Source organism: Podarcis raffonei, chromosome 2, assembly GCF_027172205.1.
Source record: "Podarcis raffonei isolate rPodRaf1 chromosome 2, rPodRaf1.pri, whole genome shotgun sequence".
Classification (NCBI taxonomy): domain Eukaryota; kingdom Metazoa; phylum Chordata; class Lepidosauria; order Squamata; family Lacertidae; genus Podarcis; species Podarcis raffonei.
In genome coordinates, this window is record NC_070603.1 from 800,614 (window position 1) to 821,943 (window position 21,330).

Here is a 21,330-nt window from a genome sequence, read left to right on the forward strand (position 1 = left end):
GTTATCCGCGCCGGGATGGGCGGAGCTGCCTCTCATTGGCTGGCCGTGACTCCTCCTCCCGGGACGGAGGACGACGAGGCAGGGCGCATGCGCTTCATCCCCCTTTCCCGAAATGTCCGGAGGAGAGCGAACTTTCCATTGGCTGCGCCAAGGCGTCCAATCGGAAGAGGCCCGCTGTGAGCGAACAGGCGGACGAGCCAACGGCTTTTTCTTTTGAATCGGGGGGGGGGGGGCAGAGCGAGAGGCGCCTCCCGGGACGGACGGACAGACCGACGCCCCTGCGCTCGCTCGCTCTCTCCGGCGGACGCCCGCGCGGGAGTTGGCGCGCCTCTCTTCTGTTCTACCGAAGGTCGCCGCCGCCGTCTCGCCCTCCGGGGCGGAAGAGTGAGACCGCGGGCGCCATGAGCCCTCCGCTCACCGGCCTGGGGTGGAGCTCCGCCGCCGCCGCGGCCCCCGCGGGATGGACTCCGGTGAGGGACGAGACCCCCCAGGGCGGCCCCGGGTGACCCCGTCCCCCCTCTGCGCTTCCTCGGGGCTCGTCTCCGTCGCTGCCTCCGAGGGGCCCCCGGGTCGCGCGGCCCCTTCCTTCGCCTTCCCGGCGCGTCCTGAAAGGACGTCTAAGCAGAAGGAGGGAGGGAGGGAGAGAGAGAAAACCATCCTAACGCGCCTTTTATTTTTACCTCCATCTTGAGGTTGGTTAATTCTAGCTAGAGACGCGCCCAAATTTTCAGTACCAGGTGAGCGACAAGGAAGAGCGCCCCGAGGAAATGCAGAAGGAGCTACAGAAGATTGAGAGCCGTCCGTCTGTTGGGCGTCGAGGGAGCCAGGCGTGGGGGCGGGGAACAGCCCAAACCCTCTTGGTTTTAGAGATTAAGCTCTGCGTCTTTAGTGAAGAGATAATAGTGGCCTGCTTTGCAGGGCTGTTGTGAGGACCATTTATAATTTAATTCTATACGAAGTGCTTTTGAACAGGAATTCAAAATATTATTGTTCTGCTGGGGGCATCTTGAGGAGCCCAGGGCTGAATGGAGCTTTGGAGTGGGCAGCTGCTAGAGGCCGTACTTAGACGTGACAGTGCTGCTATAGTATTTTATACCAATGAATTGCTAGGTCCTCTGGTATTTTAGACTGAATAAGAACCTGAGGCTCCACTTTCGGACATTATAGCCCCTCTTTCTAGCATATGTATAGTTCTCTTCTGCATTATTATTATTATTATTATTATTATTATTATTATCATCATGTCTGCTGGCTATCTTGCAGCCCTGAATACAAAGACCAGGTGAACATAGCTCATCTGTCAACCAAGCTAAGCAGATGATAATTAAAGGTCATCTGACAGTTTGGCAACAGATTCTTGACTTGGTTTCAGTTAGTCAGCAACATGTATGCGCCCTTCATCATTGTTGCAGTGTTGACGTTTCACTCCACGCACATTAAACTGGTTTGGCTACAGTGTGGCCTGGCTTGTTCATCCAGTAACTTCTTGCTTCCTGGTGTTCTGAGCTGTAGTCCAAAGGTTACAAAACCATGGACTGGTTTGCTTTCTGCCCCACCCACGCCACTGTGTCCATCCTTCACACCTGCTTGTGTCATTGTTCTATTTAATAAGCAGCACCTGTTCTGCAGGAGAGTTCCTGTGGCACAATTTCTTTAAAACATGGCTTTTTAAGGCTCTGTGGATTTATTATTATTGTTATAAGGCTCTGTGGATATTAACTTGCAATATCTATTTTCTCCCTGTGACCCTTTCTCAAGCAAATAGATCAAGACAGTCCTTTTGCCTGTCGCTTCATAGATGTTTTGATCTCTCCTGCTGTCTCTAGATCACATCCACTGTAGAAGGAGCACCTGCAAACTTTGGAAAGGGATTTGCACAGAAATCTGGTTACTTCCTATGCTCTACATCAGCTATAAACAGTGAGGTAAGGAGGATGCCAGGGTTGCGGAGAGAAGCTTGGTGCCAGTAATGTCAGGACTGGTCGTCGTCCTCTTCCGATCACCACACAAACGCTTCTTGTTCTTTTATAACTTTTTATTGTGTATTAACAAACAAACTTTTAAACGCTCCTTATCTTTAACTATTCTTCCTCAGTCACTTATTTCAGATACCTTCTGAGCTCTGCTTCTTGGTGACTAGCCACTCTCAAAATGGCGAAGGCGCCCTTCCTTTCATTTCCCACTCTTTTTCCTACCCTCCTGGCTAGAGCTGGCTTGTATCTCCCCTCCTCCGAATCTGGGCTAGAACTGAACCCCTGCCTTTCCTGGGAACAGCCGGTCCCTCCCTGTTGTTCCTCTTGCTCTCTTCTGTTAGATTCACTGCTCTCCTCCCCCCCTTGGGGAAAACATTCTCCCTCTGGGAAACTGGAAACTTCTAACTCTTCCCTGACAAGTAACTCAGTGCTGCTGGACTTTATGAATTCTGCTTCTTTTCAGAACCCCACAGGAGATGTACTTTATGATGTCATAATCCTGAGTGAGAAAACCCCACTGCCTTACGGATACACTTACGCTAAGGAATTTTTGGATCCCAGTAAGTCTGCCTATTCATTGATACTGTTTTGGTATAAATCAGTTTATAACAACAGGTCTTCAGCACAAACTAACCAAGAATAGCTTACATTTCCATGTATGTATCTAAGAAACTTTGTGGTCCTGGGCTACAACAGCTATCCTGTAGGGTTAGCTTGTATCCCTTTGACCCAGCATAGGCAAGCTCAGGCCCTCCAGATGTTTGGGATTACAATTCCCATCATCCCTGACCACTGGTCCTGCTAGCTAGGGATGATGGGAATTGTAGTCCCAAACATCTGGAGAGCTGGAGTTTGCCTATGCCTGCCTATGACTTATTACATAAGTGTGTGTTGCTGTTATAACAGTGTAGAACAAAACCTTTGTTGCTTCCCTCTGTGAAGGAGCCTTCCCAGACCTGCTGAAAGGCAGTTATTTAAACTGCTTTAAACAACATATTTGGACCTGGCCAATATGGCCAACTATTGCCCAGTCTCAAATCTTCCATTCTTGGGCAAGGTGATTGAGCAGGGGATTGCTGAACAACTCCAGGCACACCTGCAGGATGTGGACCATTTGGATCCCTTCCAGTTCGGATTCAGGCCTCATCATGGGACTGAAACCGCCTTGGTCGACGATCTCTGGCAGGCCAGGGACAAAGGTGAAAGCTGTTTCCTAGTTCTTCTGGTTTTCTGAGCGGCCTTTGATACCATCGACCATGACATCCTTCTGGACCATGTAGAACAGTGCTGGGGGCACTGTTATACAGTGATTCCGCTCCTTCTTCCTGGGCCGTGTTCAGAAAGTGGTGGTGGGGGATGAGTGTTCAGACCCCTGGGCTCTCACTTGTGGGGTGCCTCAGGGTTCCGTCCTCTCCCCCATGCTTTTTAGCATCTACATGCAGCCGCTGGGAGAGATTATCAGGGGGTTTGGGCTGGGTGTTCATCAATATGCGGATGATGCCCAGCTCTACCTTTCTTTTAAATTGGAACCAGTGAAGGCGGTGAAGGTCCTGTGTGAGTGCCTGAAGGTGGTTGGAGGATGGATGGCGGCTAACAGATTGAGGTTAAATCTTGACAAGACAGAAGTACTGTTTTGCGGGGACAGGAGGCAGGCTGGTGTGGAGGACTCCCTGGTCCTGAATGGGGTAACTGTGCCCCTGAAGGACCAGGTGCGTAGCCTGGGAGTCATTCTGGACTCACAGCTGTCCACGGAGGCGCAGGTCAATTCTGTGTCCAGGGCAGTTGTCTTCCAGCTCCATCTGGTACGCAGACTGAAACCCTAACTGTCTTGCCAGAGTGGTGCATGCTCTAGTTATCTCCCGCTTGGACTACTGCAATGCGTTCTATGTGGGGCTACTTTTGAAGGTGACCCAGAAACTACAACTAATCCAGAATGTGGCAGCTAGACTGGTGACTGGGAGTGGCTGCCGAGATCATATAACACCGGTCTTGAAAGACCTACATTGGCTCCCAGTACGTTTCTGAGCACATTTCAAAGTGTTGGTGCTGACCTTTAAAGCCCTAAATGGCCTTGGTCCAGTATACCTGAAGGAGCATCTCCACCTCCATCGTTCTGCCCGGAGACTGAGGTCCAGCTCCGAGGGCCTTCTGGCGGTTCCTTCGCAGCAAGAAGCCAGGTTACAGGGAACCAGGCAGAGGGCCTTCTCGGTAGTGGCACCTGCCTTGTGGAACGCCCTCCCACCAGATGTCAAAGAGAAAAACAACTACCAAACTTTTAGAAGGCAGCCCTGTTTAGGGAAGCTTTTAATGTTTAAGTGGCTTTCTGATTGTTGAGGCTATTTTTCTACATCTCTTTTTAAAGCTATTAAGACTTCTGTCTCTTAATAGCTTTGGTCACTTTAGCAGTATTGCAGCTTACAGCTTTAAGATAACAAAATTCCATTCCTGTGGATACAGTGTCAGCTAGCAACGTAGCTTTTAATTTCTTAAACACATTCTTGTCAAAGGGGGGAAAATCCACTTAAAGCTTCACAGAGGATCCCCTTGTCTGTTTAAAACTTTCTCATTTCACACCATAAATCCTGCTTTTTGTCATTTTTTCTCAACGCCTTAAACAGTAGCTTTCTTTCCTTTATTATGAAAAGCAGTTAACTCACCAGGTGTCAGTTTTCACTGACAGACACAGAAACTCTTTTAGGTTGTAAATTATCCCATTCTGAAGAAAATTAAGAAAGGGAGGCGTTTTTGTGGCTTTATAGTGTGGTTTGGGCAAGATGATGGTCCTCTGCTTCCAGTCACTTGACCCACAGGGAAGGAAAACAACCCTCTGGCAGAGAGGAAAAACTTTTCAAAGCAAGAGGGTAATCCCTTTATTTCAACTTTTCGGAGGGAAAGCTGCCAGCCAAATGTGCATGCAATACCTACCTCCATAGGTAAGGAGCCAATGAAAGACTTTCAATCCACCATGATTCCTCCCTTGGAAGTCCATTCCTGTTACAGCTTTGGTTGGTCATTTAGTTCTTTTCTTGATCCTCCATGGGGGAACTTTGTACTGCCTCTCATTTTTTAATTAGTTATGATGATAATGGATAATGGAACAATAAACTACTTCTTGAGGATATTTTTCTTTTTTGCCCTCGGGCACAGATGAACTTTACACATGTAAATGGGAACCAAATCATTTTCTCATGTTCCACATGGCCTTGTGACTGGGACAAGGCAGAACTGTGCAAGTTTGTTCAGCTTAGTTTTGACTCATATATACCATATTTTTCGCTCTATAGGACGCACTTTTCCCCCTCCAAAAATGAAGGGGAAATGTGTGTGCGTCCTATGGAGCGAATGCAGGCTCCTTGGCTTCACCGCGACGCGCCTGTCCTGGAAGCTGGAGGAGGAACAGAAGGGTCTCCTGTTCCTCCTCCTGCTTCGCAGCGACGCGCCTGTCCAGCGAAGCCCGAGGAGGAACAGAAGGGTCTTCTTCTGTTCCTTCTCCAGCTTCGCTGAAGGGCGCTGCCCCTTCTCCCTCTCTGCGCAGCGCCTCTCCTGTGAAGGAGGGGCGCTGCGCAGAGAGAGAGAAGGCGCAGTGCCCCTTCAGCGACGCGTCTGTCCTGGCTTCTGCTTTAGCCCTGCGCAGCCTCTTTGGGCAGGGGGAGCCTTCATCCCGCTGCCCTGAAGAGGCTTGGCGCGGTTACCCCAGAAGCCAGAACAGCCACACGGTATCCCAGAAGCCAGATCCCTCTTGCTGTTCTGGCTTCTGGGGTTCAGAATAATTTTTTCTTGTTTTCCGCCTCCCAAAACTAGGTGCGCCCTATGGTCCGGTGCGCACTATGGTGCGAAAAATACGGTAGCTGCCCAAACTCAAAACTACTGCATTTGTGAACCTATTATTTATTTAACAATATTTGAATACTGTTTCCTTAGGCTAAGTGGCTCCTATACCTGAAGTATCCCTTAAAGATGCTGACCTTTCTGCTGAGGCAGAAGATGCTGTAAAGATATTTGATCATAGTCTTTGTATATTTCTTTATAAACCCTAATAAAGACATATTTATTTATTTATTTTAAATAATCTAAAAGAAGACACACAGGAAAAGGGAGGAAGAATGTTCATCTCATAATTGAGATATATCAAAAGTTAGGTTTGAGGACTGAATCTGTTCTAAGTTTATTTTGTAATTATTGAAAGTAACCGATTTCCAGCAGATTAAATTACTACAGCATGTTTACCCGTGAGCAGGTATTTCATGCATCATAAAACTAGCCAAGCACTGTTCTGCGAGAAAGCAAACGGAGCCTGATTTTTCTGATCCTGGAATCTGTGGCTCTTGTCTTAACTGTGAGAACAAATATGGAAAAACACCTGCTCCACATAAGAACAGTGTTCAAATAAAATTGAGTCGTAATTGAATCTCTCTGTGTGGGGAAGGACACATGTCATTTGCATATTATTTTACCTTCCCCTCCACCTTTGGATGCATAAGCCCATCTAAGGAAGGCAAGGTGTTGGTGTTATTCTGATGTCATTTGGGTATAATCTCCTCTTCCTGCTTCCCTGCTGCAGAAACCTCCCTCTCCAAGAAGAAGAGACTGTGCGTCAAGCTGATTCCATTGACTGCAGCTGAAACAGCTGTGTTTGACATCTTGCTGAGTAGCAAACATAAAGTGATCCCAAATTATATGCGGATAGGGTGAGGCACTCAATCTATAGTCATTGTTCTCATGTTGTAGCTCTTGGGAGACATGCTTTTGTTCTAACCATATTCTTCTCATCTAGGGAAATGAGTGGATTAGCACTTTGGTGTAAAAAGGAGCACATTCTCAAGCCCAAGCCCCTTCCCAAGCCACGGAAAGTGAGCCTAGAAATGAAGCACCTTTCATTAGAACCAGATGGGTAAGTTTTGGACTTGCTGTAGATTATGTCCAACTTTTGTCACAAGCACATCATTCTTGATGTTATGTGAGCCACCATGATTTCCCATCTTCACTGGGATAGGCTCTATCCTATAGAAAGTAAAACGCTAGGCCAGATTCTTGAACCACCCAAATGCCAATTGTTCTCACCTGCTTTTCTCAGTTTTAACGTTCATTCACAAAAAGAGATCAACTAAGTTGCCAGACCAGATTGCCACCTGTTGGTTCAGGGTGTTTGAGCTTTCGGCACATGCGTTCCAGCTTCCAGGCTTCTGTGGGAGGCAAATTGCTGGTGAGGATAAGCATGAACTGTGGCAGAGAGCCTGTTACCTCTGTCCCCTTTATTTGCATAGGGTGGGCAGCAGATGGAAATTTTACCAGCACCATAACAACTGTCTTAATGTTTCTAAAACTGGATGTATGGCTTCTTTTATTAACAACAAAAAATAATCTCTGGAAGGAGAGGTGTAGCTGTTAATCTAGTTTTGTGTGTAAACTAAATTGAAACCCCTAATTTACCCATCTTACCATTACAGCTGTCCTGAATCTTTGCCAATAAGTACATGGTACCACTGAATTAGTGGGGCAGACCAGTGACCAATGCTTTTTGTAATCCTTTTTTAATTAGAGCTGATTTATGGTGGTAGAGGCAGGACTATGATGATGTTGATGGTGATAATATTTATGTAACCCATCTGGCTGGGTTTCCCAACATTGGCTTTTCATCCCACTTTAGCTTATTGACTAAAAATAGTTGGGTGCACTTAGCTTCTGCCCTTATAAATTTATACCCCCGTTTCATTTTGCACTATTACTTTGTTTTTGTTTTTTATAATATTTTTATTAAGTTTTCAACAAAAGTATTAAAATATTATAAAAAATTACAGGATTGTTTATGGCATATAATATTTTGATGTTAATCCATTCTGTCCTGGTGACTTCCCTATCTTTGCTTATTTGATTGCATCGGCTTCCTCAGAGATATTTAATAGTGCATTTAATATAATTTTGGTTTAATACAGTGGTACCTCGGGTTACAAACACCTCTGGTTACAAACACTTCAGGTTACAGACTCTGCTAACCCGGAAGTAGTACCTCGGGTTGAGAACTTTGCCCCAGGATGAGAACAGAAATCATGTGCTGGCAGCGCGGCAGCAGCAGGAGGCCCCATTAGCTAAAGTGGTACCTCAGGTTAAGAACGGACCTCCAGAACGAATTAAGTTCGTAACCAGAGGCATCACTATATAAAACCACTCCTCACTTCTTAGTTTTGTCTGAAGTTATAAATTCCATTCCAATTCTTTTATTTATCAAGACTCTTCTTGTCAACAAATATCTTCCTACCAGCCATTTTAATTGTCAATTATTAACGCCTTGTTTTTTCTTTTCTTTCTTCTTGCTTATCTATACTATGCTTTTCTTCCTCACCTCCTACCACTCCCTCTGGTTCTGTCAACGGTTTAGTCTCTCCTAACTCCTTTCGCTATGTCCTCAAAAATTTCTGGGCCTCCTCTATGTCAGTGAATCTACGTTTCTTGTTTTTGTATGTGAAGGAAATCCCTTCTGGAAATTTCCATCGATACAGTATTATGTGGTTTCTCAGGGCATCTGTCAGAAATGTATAATTAAAGTGTTTTTAAAGAAGGCATGCAGGAATTTCCTTCAGGATAATAATATTTTTACCTCCAATTTGCAATCTGTTCATATAATTGGTTTGTATTATTCTATCCTTAATAGATCTTGAGTTAAAGGTCACCAGACAATCTCCTGGCAATTTTTTAATCTGCAAATTTTGAATTCACCTGTCAATTGAACCATCCAAGAATTCTTGTTCAATTTGTAGCCATTTTGCTAACACCTCAGTTAAATATTCTCTTAAACCCTGTTTGCCTTCTTCTGGGACACCTCTCAGCCTAAGAACCAATTCCCTCTGTTTCATTTCCAAATTGATTTTTTGCAGGTTTGCATTATCACTGTGTAACAATTTCCTCTGATTGCCATATTGCATTTTAACTGTATTTTAATATTTCAAAATATTGATGGTTTTTATAAAGGAACAATAGTAATGGCAGTCAGAAAATTTGAGATGACTAGGTGGAAGCTGACTGCATCGGCACCCCCAAGTTAAGGCAAAGAAGTTGTTTCCCATTCCCTGGAGCCTTCTGTAGGTATATGGTTGTATCCATTGCTACTTCAGCTCAAAAAATCAGATCCATTAATTTCACTGGGTTTACGCTGAGTTTTTAAGTTAGTTTGCTACAACCCTTAGCTTTTTGTTGTATTAGCCAGTCAGAGCTGGTGACACCCCCCCCCCCGTTTCCGGATGGTGAGCAGCAGCCTTGATTATGACATGCTGTGCTTTGAAGAAGCTGCAGGTATCTCCAAGGCTCAGCAGGACAAAGAACCAACCCATGGTCTCATTAGCTGTGGATGGGGGCACATCCTATCATACTGAGTCACTGCAAGGCTCAGTGAGTGAATCTTGCCAGAATAAAAAAAAAGTTATTTGCTGTCTGCATTTGTTCACAACATGCAACCCCAAACAAATTGGAAAAATACTACAGAGAAAGCTAGCATAGAAGATGAGAAATCCATTGTGTGGCACTCTTGAGAGAGTCTGGCTTGTAATTCATCAGGAGTCTTTATAAGATTGCTGTGAACAACTTTCTAATCTAATCCTGCAGTGTAGTCCTTCCATCAGAAAAGCCTGTGGTTCCACCCGGTCCCAAAAGGCAACCTACCCTGAAGCGGAATGAATCTATCTATGACACTTCAAACGTCTATGGCATCTCAGGTAGGTATCCAGAATTGTATGGGCTGAGGCACTAAAACTTAGTTTGCTTTGTGTGAGTTGCTTTTTCCTTGAGAGCTCTCTCACTACTTTGCTCAGGAGCAGAGATTGCTTCTTTTTCAGAACCTGTCTTGCACAGACTCTTGGGCTGCTCTTGCTTTCATAGGAAAATGGCAAAACAGCATTGTGATTGAGTGGAGCATTTTGTCCTGTAGATGAGGGGTGGCAAATGTTTCCTTGTCCTTTACACTGTCACATGAATAACCTAACTCTTTTTCTCCCTCTTAGCCATGGATGGAGTGCCCTTCACCCTGCACCCCAAGTTTGAGAGCAGCATCTCCAAGGGCACAAATGTAAGAATTAGTCTCAATTCCAAGTGTGTTGTCAGTACTGTAGGATCTGCCTTTAAGGGAAGATGGGGGTGGTAATCAGAACTTGTTTTCCAGAGGGAATGGTGGTAAGAGTTTTTAGTTGTGCCAATATTGGTTTTGAGGTGAGGTCTTGGGAAATTAAGATGTGGTGAGGCAAAAATAATTGCTTTGTTTGCTCTTTATTTTCTAGGCCTATTCTCTGTTTAAAAGCTTGCATATCAAATCTCTTGCCGATATTGAGAAAGAGGTAAGCAGCAGTTGAGGCTTTTCAATGTACTTAAGCTGTCCTTAAGAGAAATTTTGAGACTATCATTCCTGTGTTGTCTACTCTAGATAGAGTTGTGTGATGTGATATGATTTATAAAGGCTGTTTTGTTTTGCTTTCAGTACAACTATGGCTTTGTCGTCGAAAGAACTGCTGCTGCTAGACTCCCCCCCAGCATCTCCTAGCATCAGTAATTTGTTTGACAGTGTGCCTTTTTGCTATCCGGACTCCTAGCCCATTCACCACATAGGTGTTCTTTAAAAAGAAATAACTAGCAGGTACATTACTTTAGCAGCTCAAGTTTGTAAATATAATCTTGCCTGATGGCAGCTAATGCTACCCCCTGTACTGTATTTCTTGCTGATAAGTATCAAACTTCTGTACAGTGTATATGTTTTACTTTCTATGCAAAGCACTACTTTTATGAGCAGATTTTAGCTTTACCTTTAAAAATATTAATGGCCTTTCTGAGTAGGCTGCCTCGTATATAATGAAAGTATGACTTCCATAGAAATACAACACTAATTTTAACTGAAAGTGAAATGAGAAGACTTCCAGCCCCAAACTCCCAGGATGTTGAATTGGGCACAATAGGAAAGGATTTTACCACAAAGAAAACTCCAGCCATATTTCAAAATGCATTGATTGCCATTTAATTACCAAATCCCATGACCACCTTTTGAGGAGTGTAGGGGTAGTATAAAAGTCAGCAGGTGCTGTCATGTCTGGGAAACAGGTGGAGCTTGCTGTAGCCCCCGGGGCATCGCCTTTGTTGTGGTTTCCAAAACAGCACAATGGGGAAGTCGCCTGCCAGTACCAAACTGGAGTAAGAGAGGGCTGTCCAAAGAATAAATATTCTTCTTGCAAAACTGTACAGTGGCTGTTCCTTTTTTTGCCAGGGATCTGTTCATCTCAAGAAGGCACTCTGAGCTTTGTGCTGCCAAGAAGAAACTGTAGGATTCTGTCTACAAGTAGGGCAGTGACAAAGTTTACCAGAAGAACTTGAGTGATCACCATCTTGAACTGCAATAGAAGGATAAAAAACCATGAATGTTCCCCAATAGCAACATTTATTCCACTACACTTTTTGGTGACTCGCCAAAAATAATTTTCTTGAGCTGAACTGAAATTGTGCCACTATCACAGTAACCTAAGGAAGCAACTTAAATAAGCTGGATTTGTGAACATATTCATGACTGGTTGGAAATATTGCATTGAGACCAAGTACAAAGTACATGTTTGCCACTTAATAGCTCACAATAGCTGAACTACAACACTGCCAACATCACTATTTTGCGGGGGGGGGGGGGGAGCGGCAGCACAAAAAAGGTACATGTTCAGTTCTAGTTGTTATTCCTTTTGAGTACAGTTATCAGAGATCACATTTTAAGATATATGTATTTCCTTGAGTCACTCAGGGATGATGAGAGTTGCAGCCAAAACATCCGGAGGGCACCAGGTCAGAGAAGGATGATCTAGGCTCTCCCTGGTTAAGATGCAACTGCTAGCTACTTGCCAGTTGAACACACATTTCTGAAACTCCCCAGTAGAACCCCCCCCCCCAAACACATTCCCCAAGTAAAGACCTAGGAAGGATCCTGCCTACTCACCTCTGTTGGGATGTCTACCAGTCCAAACTGTTCATTGAACTCGGGAGAGGAGCCTGTCAAAAGGGCTACAATGGCCAGCCCAGAGAGAATGATGCTCCACAGCAGAGGCTTGTTTTCCCGCAGGCTTTCCATGAATGGATGGCCCTTGAGCAACAAAGACAAGGATGGAAAGGGCAGTCAAGAACCAGATTGCAGGTATCGCCAACCCAAATACTATCACCCCAAATAGTCGTTTTTTGTCTTCAACATACATGCATCTGGAGACTGGTTGCATGTTGCAGGCCAGAATAGCAATGTCTATTAGCTAGCCATTTATTTCATTAGCAAGATTTTTGTGAGGTTGAAGTTGATTTTAATCTCTCCTAGGCTGGGTGGTGGTGGGACTGGAACCAAAGACATGGTCTGCTCAATCCAGTGCCCTGCTGATGGTGGGTAGAAGAGCACTTGCACGCCTGTTCTTTTTTTAAAAAAACCGCAACCACAACTATTTCCCTCTCAGGGAGGAAAATGAATGGTAATAATGCCAGCTCCTGGGCTGAGTTTATTTCTTGGTCCAGGGGCATGTTGGAAGACTGGGAAGGCAACAGATCCTTTGGATTCATTGCCTCCCCCTGGTACATCCACTTTTATTTCCAGGGACAAGAGGGTTGCAGGAAATATGTGTATGTCAGAAAGCAGTGCTGGTATTTATTGGAACACACAGTCGATCTCAAGTAATGGATTTCACAAGACTTAAATGCAAATTTTTGGCTTAAGTAGTTTCCTTTGTACTCAAGCTTATCCCAACCATATGAGCAATTGCCAAAAAAGGTCTGGCTCTCTTTGAACCTCTCTTCTGCCCCCACCAATAAAATGAAAATATTTAGTACTTCTCATAGTAGGGCACCCTGAAGAACTCAAAGTAGAGCATCAGATCATCTAATCGGCTTGCAACATGCAGACTATTCAAACTAATCTACACAGACAAAGAGTTTCAGTACTTGGCCTGGCAAAACTTTCTAGCACTCCTTGTTCCACATGGCTTCACACTCCCTTTGAGATCCCTGGCCACCAGCATCTTGCAGAATGGCCTTCAAATGGAGAATTAGGCTCCAGCACGACAGGTACCAAGTGAAGCAGGGAAATAAATTACAGCACACCCTAGAGAGCTAAAAAAAACTGAGCACACCTCACCTTATAGTTGATGGCAAATGTTGCCATCTGCATGGCCATGGACATGATGTAAACCGTGCTGTTCACCAAACTGGGTTCAAACTCTTTATAGAGATCTACAAAATCATCTTTCCTTAAAAGAAACAGAGAAAGGCTCTTGACAATTTGACTCCTTAAAATTCAAGTTATTGTCCTAGGAAGTGTAGGGTCACATGGTAACCAAATAGCAGCACCAGCGGGCTACTGAGCCTCCACCTCCCATTTCCTTCCCTGTCTTGACTTGGGACACAGAATTTCTACACTTCTGCTTCTCATTTCCTTGGCTTTTCATTCTTATTTTGTCAGCTCTTGGGTTTCTTGCTATTCCGTTTTCGTCTCCAAACGGAACTATTCTGTCCTTTCTCTCTCTGGTGTGTTGGATGCTGTTCATGGGAAAGACTTGTTAGAAATAAAAGAGAGACCAGCTCCCAGGCCTTCCTCAGCAGTCTCCTTTGCCAATTCCCCAGCAGAACAGGTGCATGGGCATGCAGCACATCCCCATTTTTAAAACATGTCCTGTCTGACAGTGGCTATGGCACTGACTCTCTTGGGGAAGGGGAGCGTCCCTATACAGCGCCACTCTGATCACCACTTGATACACAGAGAGGTTTGTGGCAAGTCTGGGGAGGGAGTGGCTATTCTGTAACCATTTTCTGTGTGCCAACAATACACACCTCCATCGTGGATGAACTATTTACTGGCACCTCCTGCCGCCAGAGGGTGCAGCTGTGGCCCACCTCCGAGAGTGCTCAAGAGTTGAGCAACAGTTGGGCCCAGACCTAGAAGGCTGTTCCTAAGCCTGACAGCTGTTCACCCAACAACGCAGTCATCCTTACTGGCGCACAGAGATAGGTGCCAGGTTTATCTTCATCAAGGAGTTTTGGTTGACTTCAGCCCTACATCTGTCCACTCAGACCAGAGGGGTAAACAAGCTCATGAGTTGGCATCCCACCCCCCACCCCCCTAAAAAAACCCAAGGAAAACAAAAACCTGCTTTGTGTAGTAAGACACCTACAAGCATGCTACAAGTCCCAGAACTATCTGGCCACTCCCCTAACCCTCGTGTTCTCCCAGGGGCCGGTTGTGCAAGGTGGAAGGACTGGGGCTGATGGAACCCTTTGGCTATCTCTCCTCCTCCTTTACAGGACCCTTTTCCAGGGCTTCTCTGAGGAAGGACCATGGATGGATGCAAGGGGACAGCTCTGATTGTCCTAGGACAGTGATCGTGTTAACCCAGTTTCATGGATGTCTCTTGCATTCACACCTGCCCTGGGAAGTGTGTTCATGTTAAGGGAGCAACATTCCTTCTGGCCCATATATTCCAGCCTGCCGATACCAATTCCACTGTGAGCAACATCCTTTCACATTTTCATAGTTCCAAGCTTAAATCCAAGCAGCACTCACTTGGGGTCACTGCGGGCCTGTGCACCTCGATACAGATAAACCAGGCTGACAAAGTGAACCATGAACTGCAGCAGCACTGTAAGAACTGTGTAGAGGTTGAAGATATTAGGGAGTGGACGCTCCCGGGAGAGGGTCTTCAGAGGCTGGAAATAAGAAGAAAAGGGGTCAGGACAAGGCAGCCACAAGCCGCCCCGAACGGCTGGGGCAACCCAATCAGAAGGGTGGGGTACGAATAATAAATGTTATTAGCAGCAGCAGCTGTCCTGGGTTTGTGAGCCAGCTGCATTCTCTTGCAAATATTTGGGAAGCAGTCCATGTTGAACCCTGCACACACCAACCGTTTTGGAAAGTGGTCTCAAAGAAAGAAAAAAGTATGTCAATGAGGCAAGGCAGACCAATTTTGAAAGTTGCTTTAAAACATGGAAGGGCTGTAAGGAAAGAGTGCAAATGATGAACAGGGTAAAACGGCCTTTTCTGGGCAGAGGAAGTGATGGTCGCCTCCCTTCTCATCACCTTTCTTACCTTTGACCGGGAGATGAAAAGGAAGCAGCCAGCCAGCAGCAGGCCCTGCAATGTAGCCTGGAAATCACTGAACTTGACCCCTTCCAAGTAAAGGACACTCTGGCTGTAGGCCAAGATTAGTGCATTCAGAGCCAAGATCTTGAACATCTGGAGCGTGGTGACCAGAGTGCAGCGGCCCTGCTTGATCACATGGCAAACTGGAGGAGGAAATAACACTTTGCTTGCATGAGATGTACTAGTTGCCCTTCCCTCTTTAGATCTACACGGCTGGAGTATCTGTGAAGGAAAAGCCCAGAAAGGCTGGCAGAAGGCCAGTTCCAGCCCTGCTCTGGGCACTCAGTCAATGAAACCTTCTCTAGTGGATTGGCTTGGGTTGCTCTGGAGGCCACAAACTGGAAATCAAATTAAAAAACTGGGTGGGGAAGGACTCAGAAGAGCTGTTTCATGCTTTCCCAGCCCCTTCCCATACACAGTGCCAGGCTAATATTGCACTTCACCTCTTACAGTGCAAACATAAAACGTGCATAGTTTAAAGATTCCAAGTTAGTCACATGCACACAAACAGTGCAAAAAAAGAGGCTCAATGGTTGCATTTACATGCAAAACATGCCTGGAGGTGTCCCCATCCTCAGAGTTGGTCCAAGTACTGCCTTGCCCAAAACAAGTTCTCTCCCCTCCCTACTTACTGCACTGAATTGAGGACAGCTTGGAGGTGAAAGGAGCCGCAATGCTGGCATCACCCAACTTCACAATGGGGACTTGCTCCTCCTCCAGATCCTTCAGCACCTGGCTAATTCTCTCCTGTTAGGAAGAAGGGGTGGGGGGGTGGGGACAGAAGACATGCGGTTTCATCCACAGCAAAGCTATCCTCAGAGATACATTCCAAATGCCAACCTTACAAAGCCAGTCCCTAGGAAAAGGAAAGAGGACACGAAGAGGACAGAGTTGCTTGGTTCATGGTCATTGGAATTTTATTATTTTTTAAATCTAGGTCAGACTAAGGACAAGGCCAGCTTCCATTCACCCTAGTGACTTTTCTTCCAGCATACAATGGGTGCAGGGGCAGAGCCAAGTGTGTCTCTCCCTGTAACCTCTTGGAATTTCACAAAGGAAAAAGTCCTGAAGCACAAGGGAGTCCAATATGGGGGGAGGAAGGAGAACCCAGCAACTTACCCGCTGCATGGCAAGCTGCTCTTCTCTGTGCAACATAACCCTGTGCTTGGCAGCCCGGGAGGTGGGCCTCATGTTGCTCCCAACCAGGGAGGGGGGCAAAGCAGGTCTCCCGTCAGCAGGGCCATCACGGGGCGGCCTCTTCCTGCGCTCAGGAATTCGTTCAGGTGCATTGGCCAGTAGAGCCACTCCTGCAAGAACAAGTCAGATCACAGAAGATATTGGGAGGTGTCTGGCAAGCTGCTTTCAGAACAAAAAAGTTTAGGCAGTTCCCTTGCTCCACATCCCAACTGGATAAGAAAGAGGCTTTTTAGAGGAGAGGGTAGCAAGAAAAGTTTTACTATGACACCTGCAAAATTGATCAATAGGCTGAGTATATGTTGCTCAAAGCACACAGAAGCTGTAAGATGAAGAGGTAGCCAGAGTACAGAAAAACTTGTTAAAGAGGCATTTTCTTTTGTAAGAGGTGGGAGAAATGCCTCATAAATTGAAGATTGCCATCCATGCCTGGCTTATGTAAGCTTGTCCATTAAATATTCATTCTTAAAAATCCGAAATTCAATTAATCAGTGGCACTTTTTGAACAGTGGCACTCACCCACATCAGCATGCTTCAGAGCTCCCACATCATTGGTCCCATCCCCACACATCAGCGTCACATAGCCAAGCCCCTTCAGTGTTGTGATAACAAACTCCTGCAATGAGAAAACAGAGTGAGGAAGAGGGCCTGCCACCCTCTGCTCAAATCCATGCCATCAAAGAGATTGCTTCTCTTCACCCAAACATGTAGACTCTTGTGAGTTGACTACATGTCAGCATCCTCATTCAATGGGAAGGTAAGGGAGCCCATTTGGCAGCAGACAAAATCCTTTCCATGACTCCACTAAGCTTATGCATTTGATGGCAAGAGTCAAGTGATAAAAAACAAGTACAGGGACATCTGGTGCTTGTGGTAAAAGAGGCAGCCCACTTCTAGTTAGACCAAAGAGGCTAGTGAAAGTCTCCATGTTCTTATACTAGCAGAAGTTGCTCTGATAAAAGGATATTATTTCCATTTAATTTTTTATTTGTACAGCTGTGCCCAGGATTTTGACTCCAAGGCACTTGCTACTCCTGCAACATTCCACCTCTGAGGTAGATTTGACTAAGAGGCAGTGACTGGGCTCCAGGCCACTCCAAGAGCACAATGGCAGATACAGGATGCAAACTCTTCAAAGATGGTGCTATATGCCAGGTTGTAGGCTGTCCATTTGTTCCACTGAGCCAGGGACAATCCAAACACCTGCTGCTCTTTTACTACTAGTGGATGAGAGAAACATGCCCCCCCTGGATCCTTGGGCTCGCTGGCCACAAGGGCCTGAAGAACGTTGCGGTGAGGAAGCACCTCTCACCTTCTGCTTGGGTGCAACTCGCGCGAAGACCTGCACATGTGGAATGAGCCGAAGCAGCAGCTGGGCATCTGTGGCCTGCAGCTGAGAGAGTCCCTCTCCTGTGACACACAGGTTGTGGTCCCTGGTCAGCTCCTGTAGGGAATCTGGGACGATGGGGAGGGTGACGGTGCCGCTGATGGACTGCCACTGCCAGCTGCAATCTGGAATAGAGGGTTTGATTATTAAGGGGGAGGCAAGCATGGGTTTGATTAAGGGGGAGCATGAGGAGCTGCAAAGCTGCCTGCTTTGCAGAACCAGCCCAGGGAAGAGAGCTATCCTGGGCTCCACCATCCCAAATTCCCCCCTCCATGTACACTCAACAAGCCTCCCCCCCCCCCCGCACACGTCCCTTCCACTACCTATCAACCATTTGCAGCTGCTTCCAGAGTCTCCATCGCATTTCTACACCATTCATAGCTCGTAGTAGTAAACTGACCCCCCTGTGCTAACCAGGGCAAGACCTTTCACCAGCACCTTCAGAAAGCTGAATTATACACTGTGTACCATGTTCTGTACTATTCCTATGCTTTTGCAGCATCACAGAATCCTAGCCATGTGCTGCTGCCTTGTGGGGCTCTGGATGATTATCTGCTCCACCCTGACCACGTCCACCTGCCTCCCTCAGCCTCTCTACCTTTGTCACAGGGCGGCTGCAGGATGAGCGTCTGCTCCTTCTGGGTGAAGTGCAGCTCTTGGGCCACATGGCAGGCAGTCAAGGGGTTGTCGCCTGTTATCATCACTACCTGAGAAGAAGTAAATGGCAGCATCAAGGGACATTTTCCTAAGCAGGGACTGGAGATGCAATGCACATGTGCCACACAGACCTGGATCAGAGGGGCTGGAAAAAGCTTTTAAAAACTGTTTTGTATATCACAAAATTAGTGTTACATTGTACCTCAAAGCATGTTCTCTTCTAAAATGTCTGTGCGTGTGTGGTTTCTGAAACATCTTTTGCTGGAGGAAAGAAACCTCCAGCAAAATATGGAGGAAACAAATATTTTGCTGGAGGAAAGAAACCTCTTTCTGTACAATAGGGAAGATCATAGCACATTCCCTTGTCTTGGCCAACTTTCCACCACCAGCGATATCGCAAGCTCAACAACCGTTACAATAAGAGCCATTTGACACATCCCTCCATCTTTCAAACCTCTCCACTGTCCCCCACGGCCCCAATAATTATCTCTATTCCATTCCCAGAAGTGCAGTATACCTTCCCACCTGATGGGGGTGGGGAATACTTCATTTGCATGAAAGATAGTCTGCTTCTTCTCCTCTCTAGCCTACCCCCCCTCCCGAAACACAGTGGGGAGCTCTCTCATCCTGGAATGGTCCTTTAGCTACAAGCACTAAATGAAACCTTCCAGGATGTCTTGGAATACTAGATGCTGGGGAGCAACTGGCAGGGGTGTCTCCTGCCATCTCAGCCAGCCTAGAGGGGTGCCAGAGGCATCTAAGAGGCTCAGGTGAAACAGGATGCTGGGCTAGTCAGGCTTTTGATCTAACCCACCTGGGCTCTTATTATGTTTCAGATTCTTATCTTTTCTGCAGCAGTGCCTCTCTGGACCACCATCCTAGCTTATCAACTTATGTGAACATGAGTGTGAAGAGTTTTTTTCCCTGCAAGCATAGGACATCTCCAATCTCCCAAGCAGAGGATTGTTAAAGAGTGTGGAGGAGGGAAACACCATTCTTGTACACCTTGGCATTATGCTCAAATCTTTGCCTTGGGATTTGCTGTGCATGGGGAAGGGCTGATCACAATGAGACAAGAGGACTTTTGTTCAAAACAGCAGCAAATGGGAAACAAAGACTCTGGACAAGTGGGGGGAGGAGGAGGAGGAGCAGCAGGGACAGAAATAGGAAAGCAGGTGGGACTGTGCAGGCCAGTTCCTCAGCTTGCCTAGGACTCCCATGTCTCCGTCTTCCACTACATCTCAGCCAGCAGGCATGCTTTTTCACTCACATGATGCGAGGCATTGAGGATTTCACGGATGACGGGCTTGGAGTCCACTTTAAGGGGGCACGAGACCACGATGAAGCCCATGAATCGCAGGTCACACTCAAGCAACTCTCGTTTCATCTCTCGTGCCTTCAGATGAGAGGGAGAACAAAGATCAGCACTTTGTCCAACTGAATATTTAGATGCCCCACATGAAGAATCTCCCATAGAAATTCACACCCTGATTCTAGGGGCAACCCTCAGACTGCAGACAACATTGGGATTGCTTGGTAAACTTCCTAGTCCATGCCTCACATGGCAATCTGACATGTCAAAGAGCATGCAGGTCTCACCTGGAATTCTGCTTTGCGAAGGTGGTGTGCTGGAGACCATTGACTAAGTTCCCCCCGTGCTTGTGCCAAGTCAGAAATCCTCGCCCACTTAAATAGCACCTGCTCTGGCACAGATGAGCGTCATGGAAAATCCAGTCCCCCTGCCCTGGGCAGCCCATTCCAACCAACTTGCCAACCAACTTGCCAACTTGTCAGCAGACTTCCTTTTCCATTGGGCTTGATCAGTTTACTCCGCCCAAATCTTTTTGCTCACCCCTTCTCACTCTGCATGACCACAAACTCTCCAGTCCAATCGTCATCTTCTCTCACATCAACTCTCTCCACCACACACAGAAACTCATTCATTGCCCACCAACTCCCTGAGTTCCCTCCCATCTCTCTGCCTTCTGCCCTGGTGGCCAGCTATGCCCCTTCCTCTAAAGTCATAAAGGCTTTTCCCTTCCACATTGCAGTTACTGGGCTGGGGGGTGTCTTTGCTAAAAAACCCACATTGACATTGCTTTCCACTCATCCTCATCTGTCAGTTTCTAACTTCTCCCTCTAGGCTGCCTTGTGCATTTATTTTGGACTGTAAACCCTTTGGCCAGGTCACTTGTGCACTCAGCACAGTGTGGCAGCTGCCACACTTCAGAAGCAGACTTCTAGCCAGGCTGCACAGATTGACCTTGCCATGTGAAAAGCAACCCTCTTGTGCTTTGTCAGAACTGTGAATGCTCCTCTCTACCCCGCAAAAGGAAGGAAGAGGCGTTCAAGGCCAACCATGAGCAAGGGGCCAGTGTGGGCTGGTTTTATCCTTCAGTTTATCTCTAGCACAACTAACTTTACCCATAAGAGAGGCCACAATCTGGCACATACAGCGGCACCTCCCACAGCAATAGGGTCCCAACAGAGCATGTGGAAGGTGTCACCTGTGCAGGCCAAAGCCTACCTGCTGATGCGTGAGGTGTCCCAATTCCTTGTAGCCGAGTGCCAGGACCCTGGCTCCCTCGCGTGAGATCTCTGTGTGGATACTGTTGTAGCTACTGGGGCACTGAGAGAACTGCACGAGAAAAGAGAGGGGCAAAGAGGGACAGTCACAAAAGAATGTGAAGGCAGGGGAAAGAAGCCCCCCGCCCTGAGCACATCTCCTTGTGAGCCACAAAGCACCAGAACAGCAGAGGCTCTGGCAGCCTTGGAGGGTGAAGCTGAAGGTTACCAGGTCCAGGAGAGACAAATGGAAGTACATTGCATTCATTCCCACAAGCTGTAGTAGAGGCTGCCAACTTAGATTGCTTCAACAGAGGCTTAGCTACATGCAGGTAAGGCTGCTAGTTATGGTGGCTCAGCATATCAGTTGCTGGGGAACCTAAGTGGGAACAGCACAGCTGCACTCATCCTGCCCTGCTTGCCATCTTCCCAGA

The 21,330-nt window shown here is 46.6% G+C and overlaps 2 protein-coding genes across 3 annotated transcripts in view; one reads left to right on the plus strand and one right to left on the minus strand.

Moving 5' to 3' along the window:
* Positions 1 to 225: 225 nt before the first annotated feature.
* MVB12A (multivesicular body subunit 12A) lies at positions 226 to 11,184 on the plus strand. Its single transcript, XM_053369225.1, has 9 exons — positions 226 to 470; positions 1,827 to 1,925; positions 2,437 to 2,533; positions 6,535 to 6,661; positions 6,748 to 6,864; positions 9,570 to 9,679; positions 9,965 to 10,029; positions 10,238 to 10,294; positions 10,435 to 11,184. The coding sequence occupies exons 1-9, from the start codon at positions 402 to 404 to the stop codon at positions 10,495 to 10,497; spliced, it is 804 nt and encodes a 267-aa protein (XP_053225200.1). The 5' UTR covers positions 226 to 401; the 3' UTR covers positions 10,498 to 11,184.
* The window catches only part of ATP13A1 (ATPase 13A1), a 42,447-nt gene continuing 32,058 nt past the window's right edge, over positions 10,942 to 21,330 (minus strand). The window contains exons 15-26 of one of the 2 annotated variants that reach the window (XM_053369130.1): positions 20,859 to 20,969; positions 19,602 to 19,727; positions 18,273 to 18,381; positions 17,600 to 17,799; positions 16,807 to 16,903; positions 16,213 to 16,400; positions 15,726 to 15,840; positions 15,040 to 15,236; positions 14,518 to 14,660; positions 13,096 to 13,207; positions 11,923 to 12,066; positions 10,942 to 11,335 (exon numbers count right to left, since the gene is read on the minus strand). In XM_053369130.1, the coding sequence (XP_053225105.1) occupies positions 11,225 to 11,335; positions 11,923 to 12,066; positions 13,096 to 13,207; positions 14,518 to 14,660; positions 15,040 to 15,236; positions 15,726 to 15,840; positions 16,213 to 16,400; positions 16,807 to 16,903; positions 17,600 to 17,799; positions 18,273 to 18,381; positions 19,602 to 19,727; positions 20,859 to 20,969 (1,653 nt within the window). In that variant the 3' untranslated portion in view covers positions 10,942 to 11,224. Of the gene's footprint in view, positions 11,336 to 11,922; positions 12,067 to 13,095; positions 13,208 to 14,516; positions 14,661 to 15,039; positions 15,237 to 15,725; positions 15,841 to 16,212; positions 16,401 to 16,806; positions 16,904 to 17,599; positions 17,800 to 18,272; positions 18,382 to 19,601; positions 19,728 to 20,858; positions 20,970 to 21,330 lie in introns of those variants that run through there. The other variant, XM_053369137.1, reaches the window with a different exon arrangement.

What these genes read in the sequence shown, in the direction of transcription:
- MVB12A (XM_053369225.1), top strand. Translation starts at nt 402, where the DNA reads ATGAGCCCTCCGCTCACCGGCCTGGGGTGGAGCTCCGCCGCCGCCGCG. An exon ending in TAAGGAATTTTTGGATCCCA is followed by an intron (nt 2,534 to 6,534) that starts GTAAGTCTGCCT and finishes TCCCTGCTGCAG; the next exon opens with AAACCTCCCTCTCCAAGAAG. An exon ending in GCATCTCCAAGGGCACAAAT is followed by an intron (nt 10,030 to 10,237) that starts GTAAGAATTAGT and finishes TTTATTTTCTAG; the next exon opens with GCCTATTCTCTGTTTAAAAG.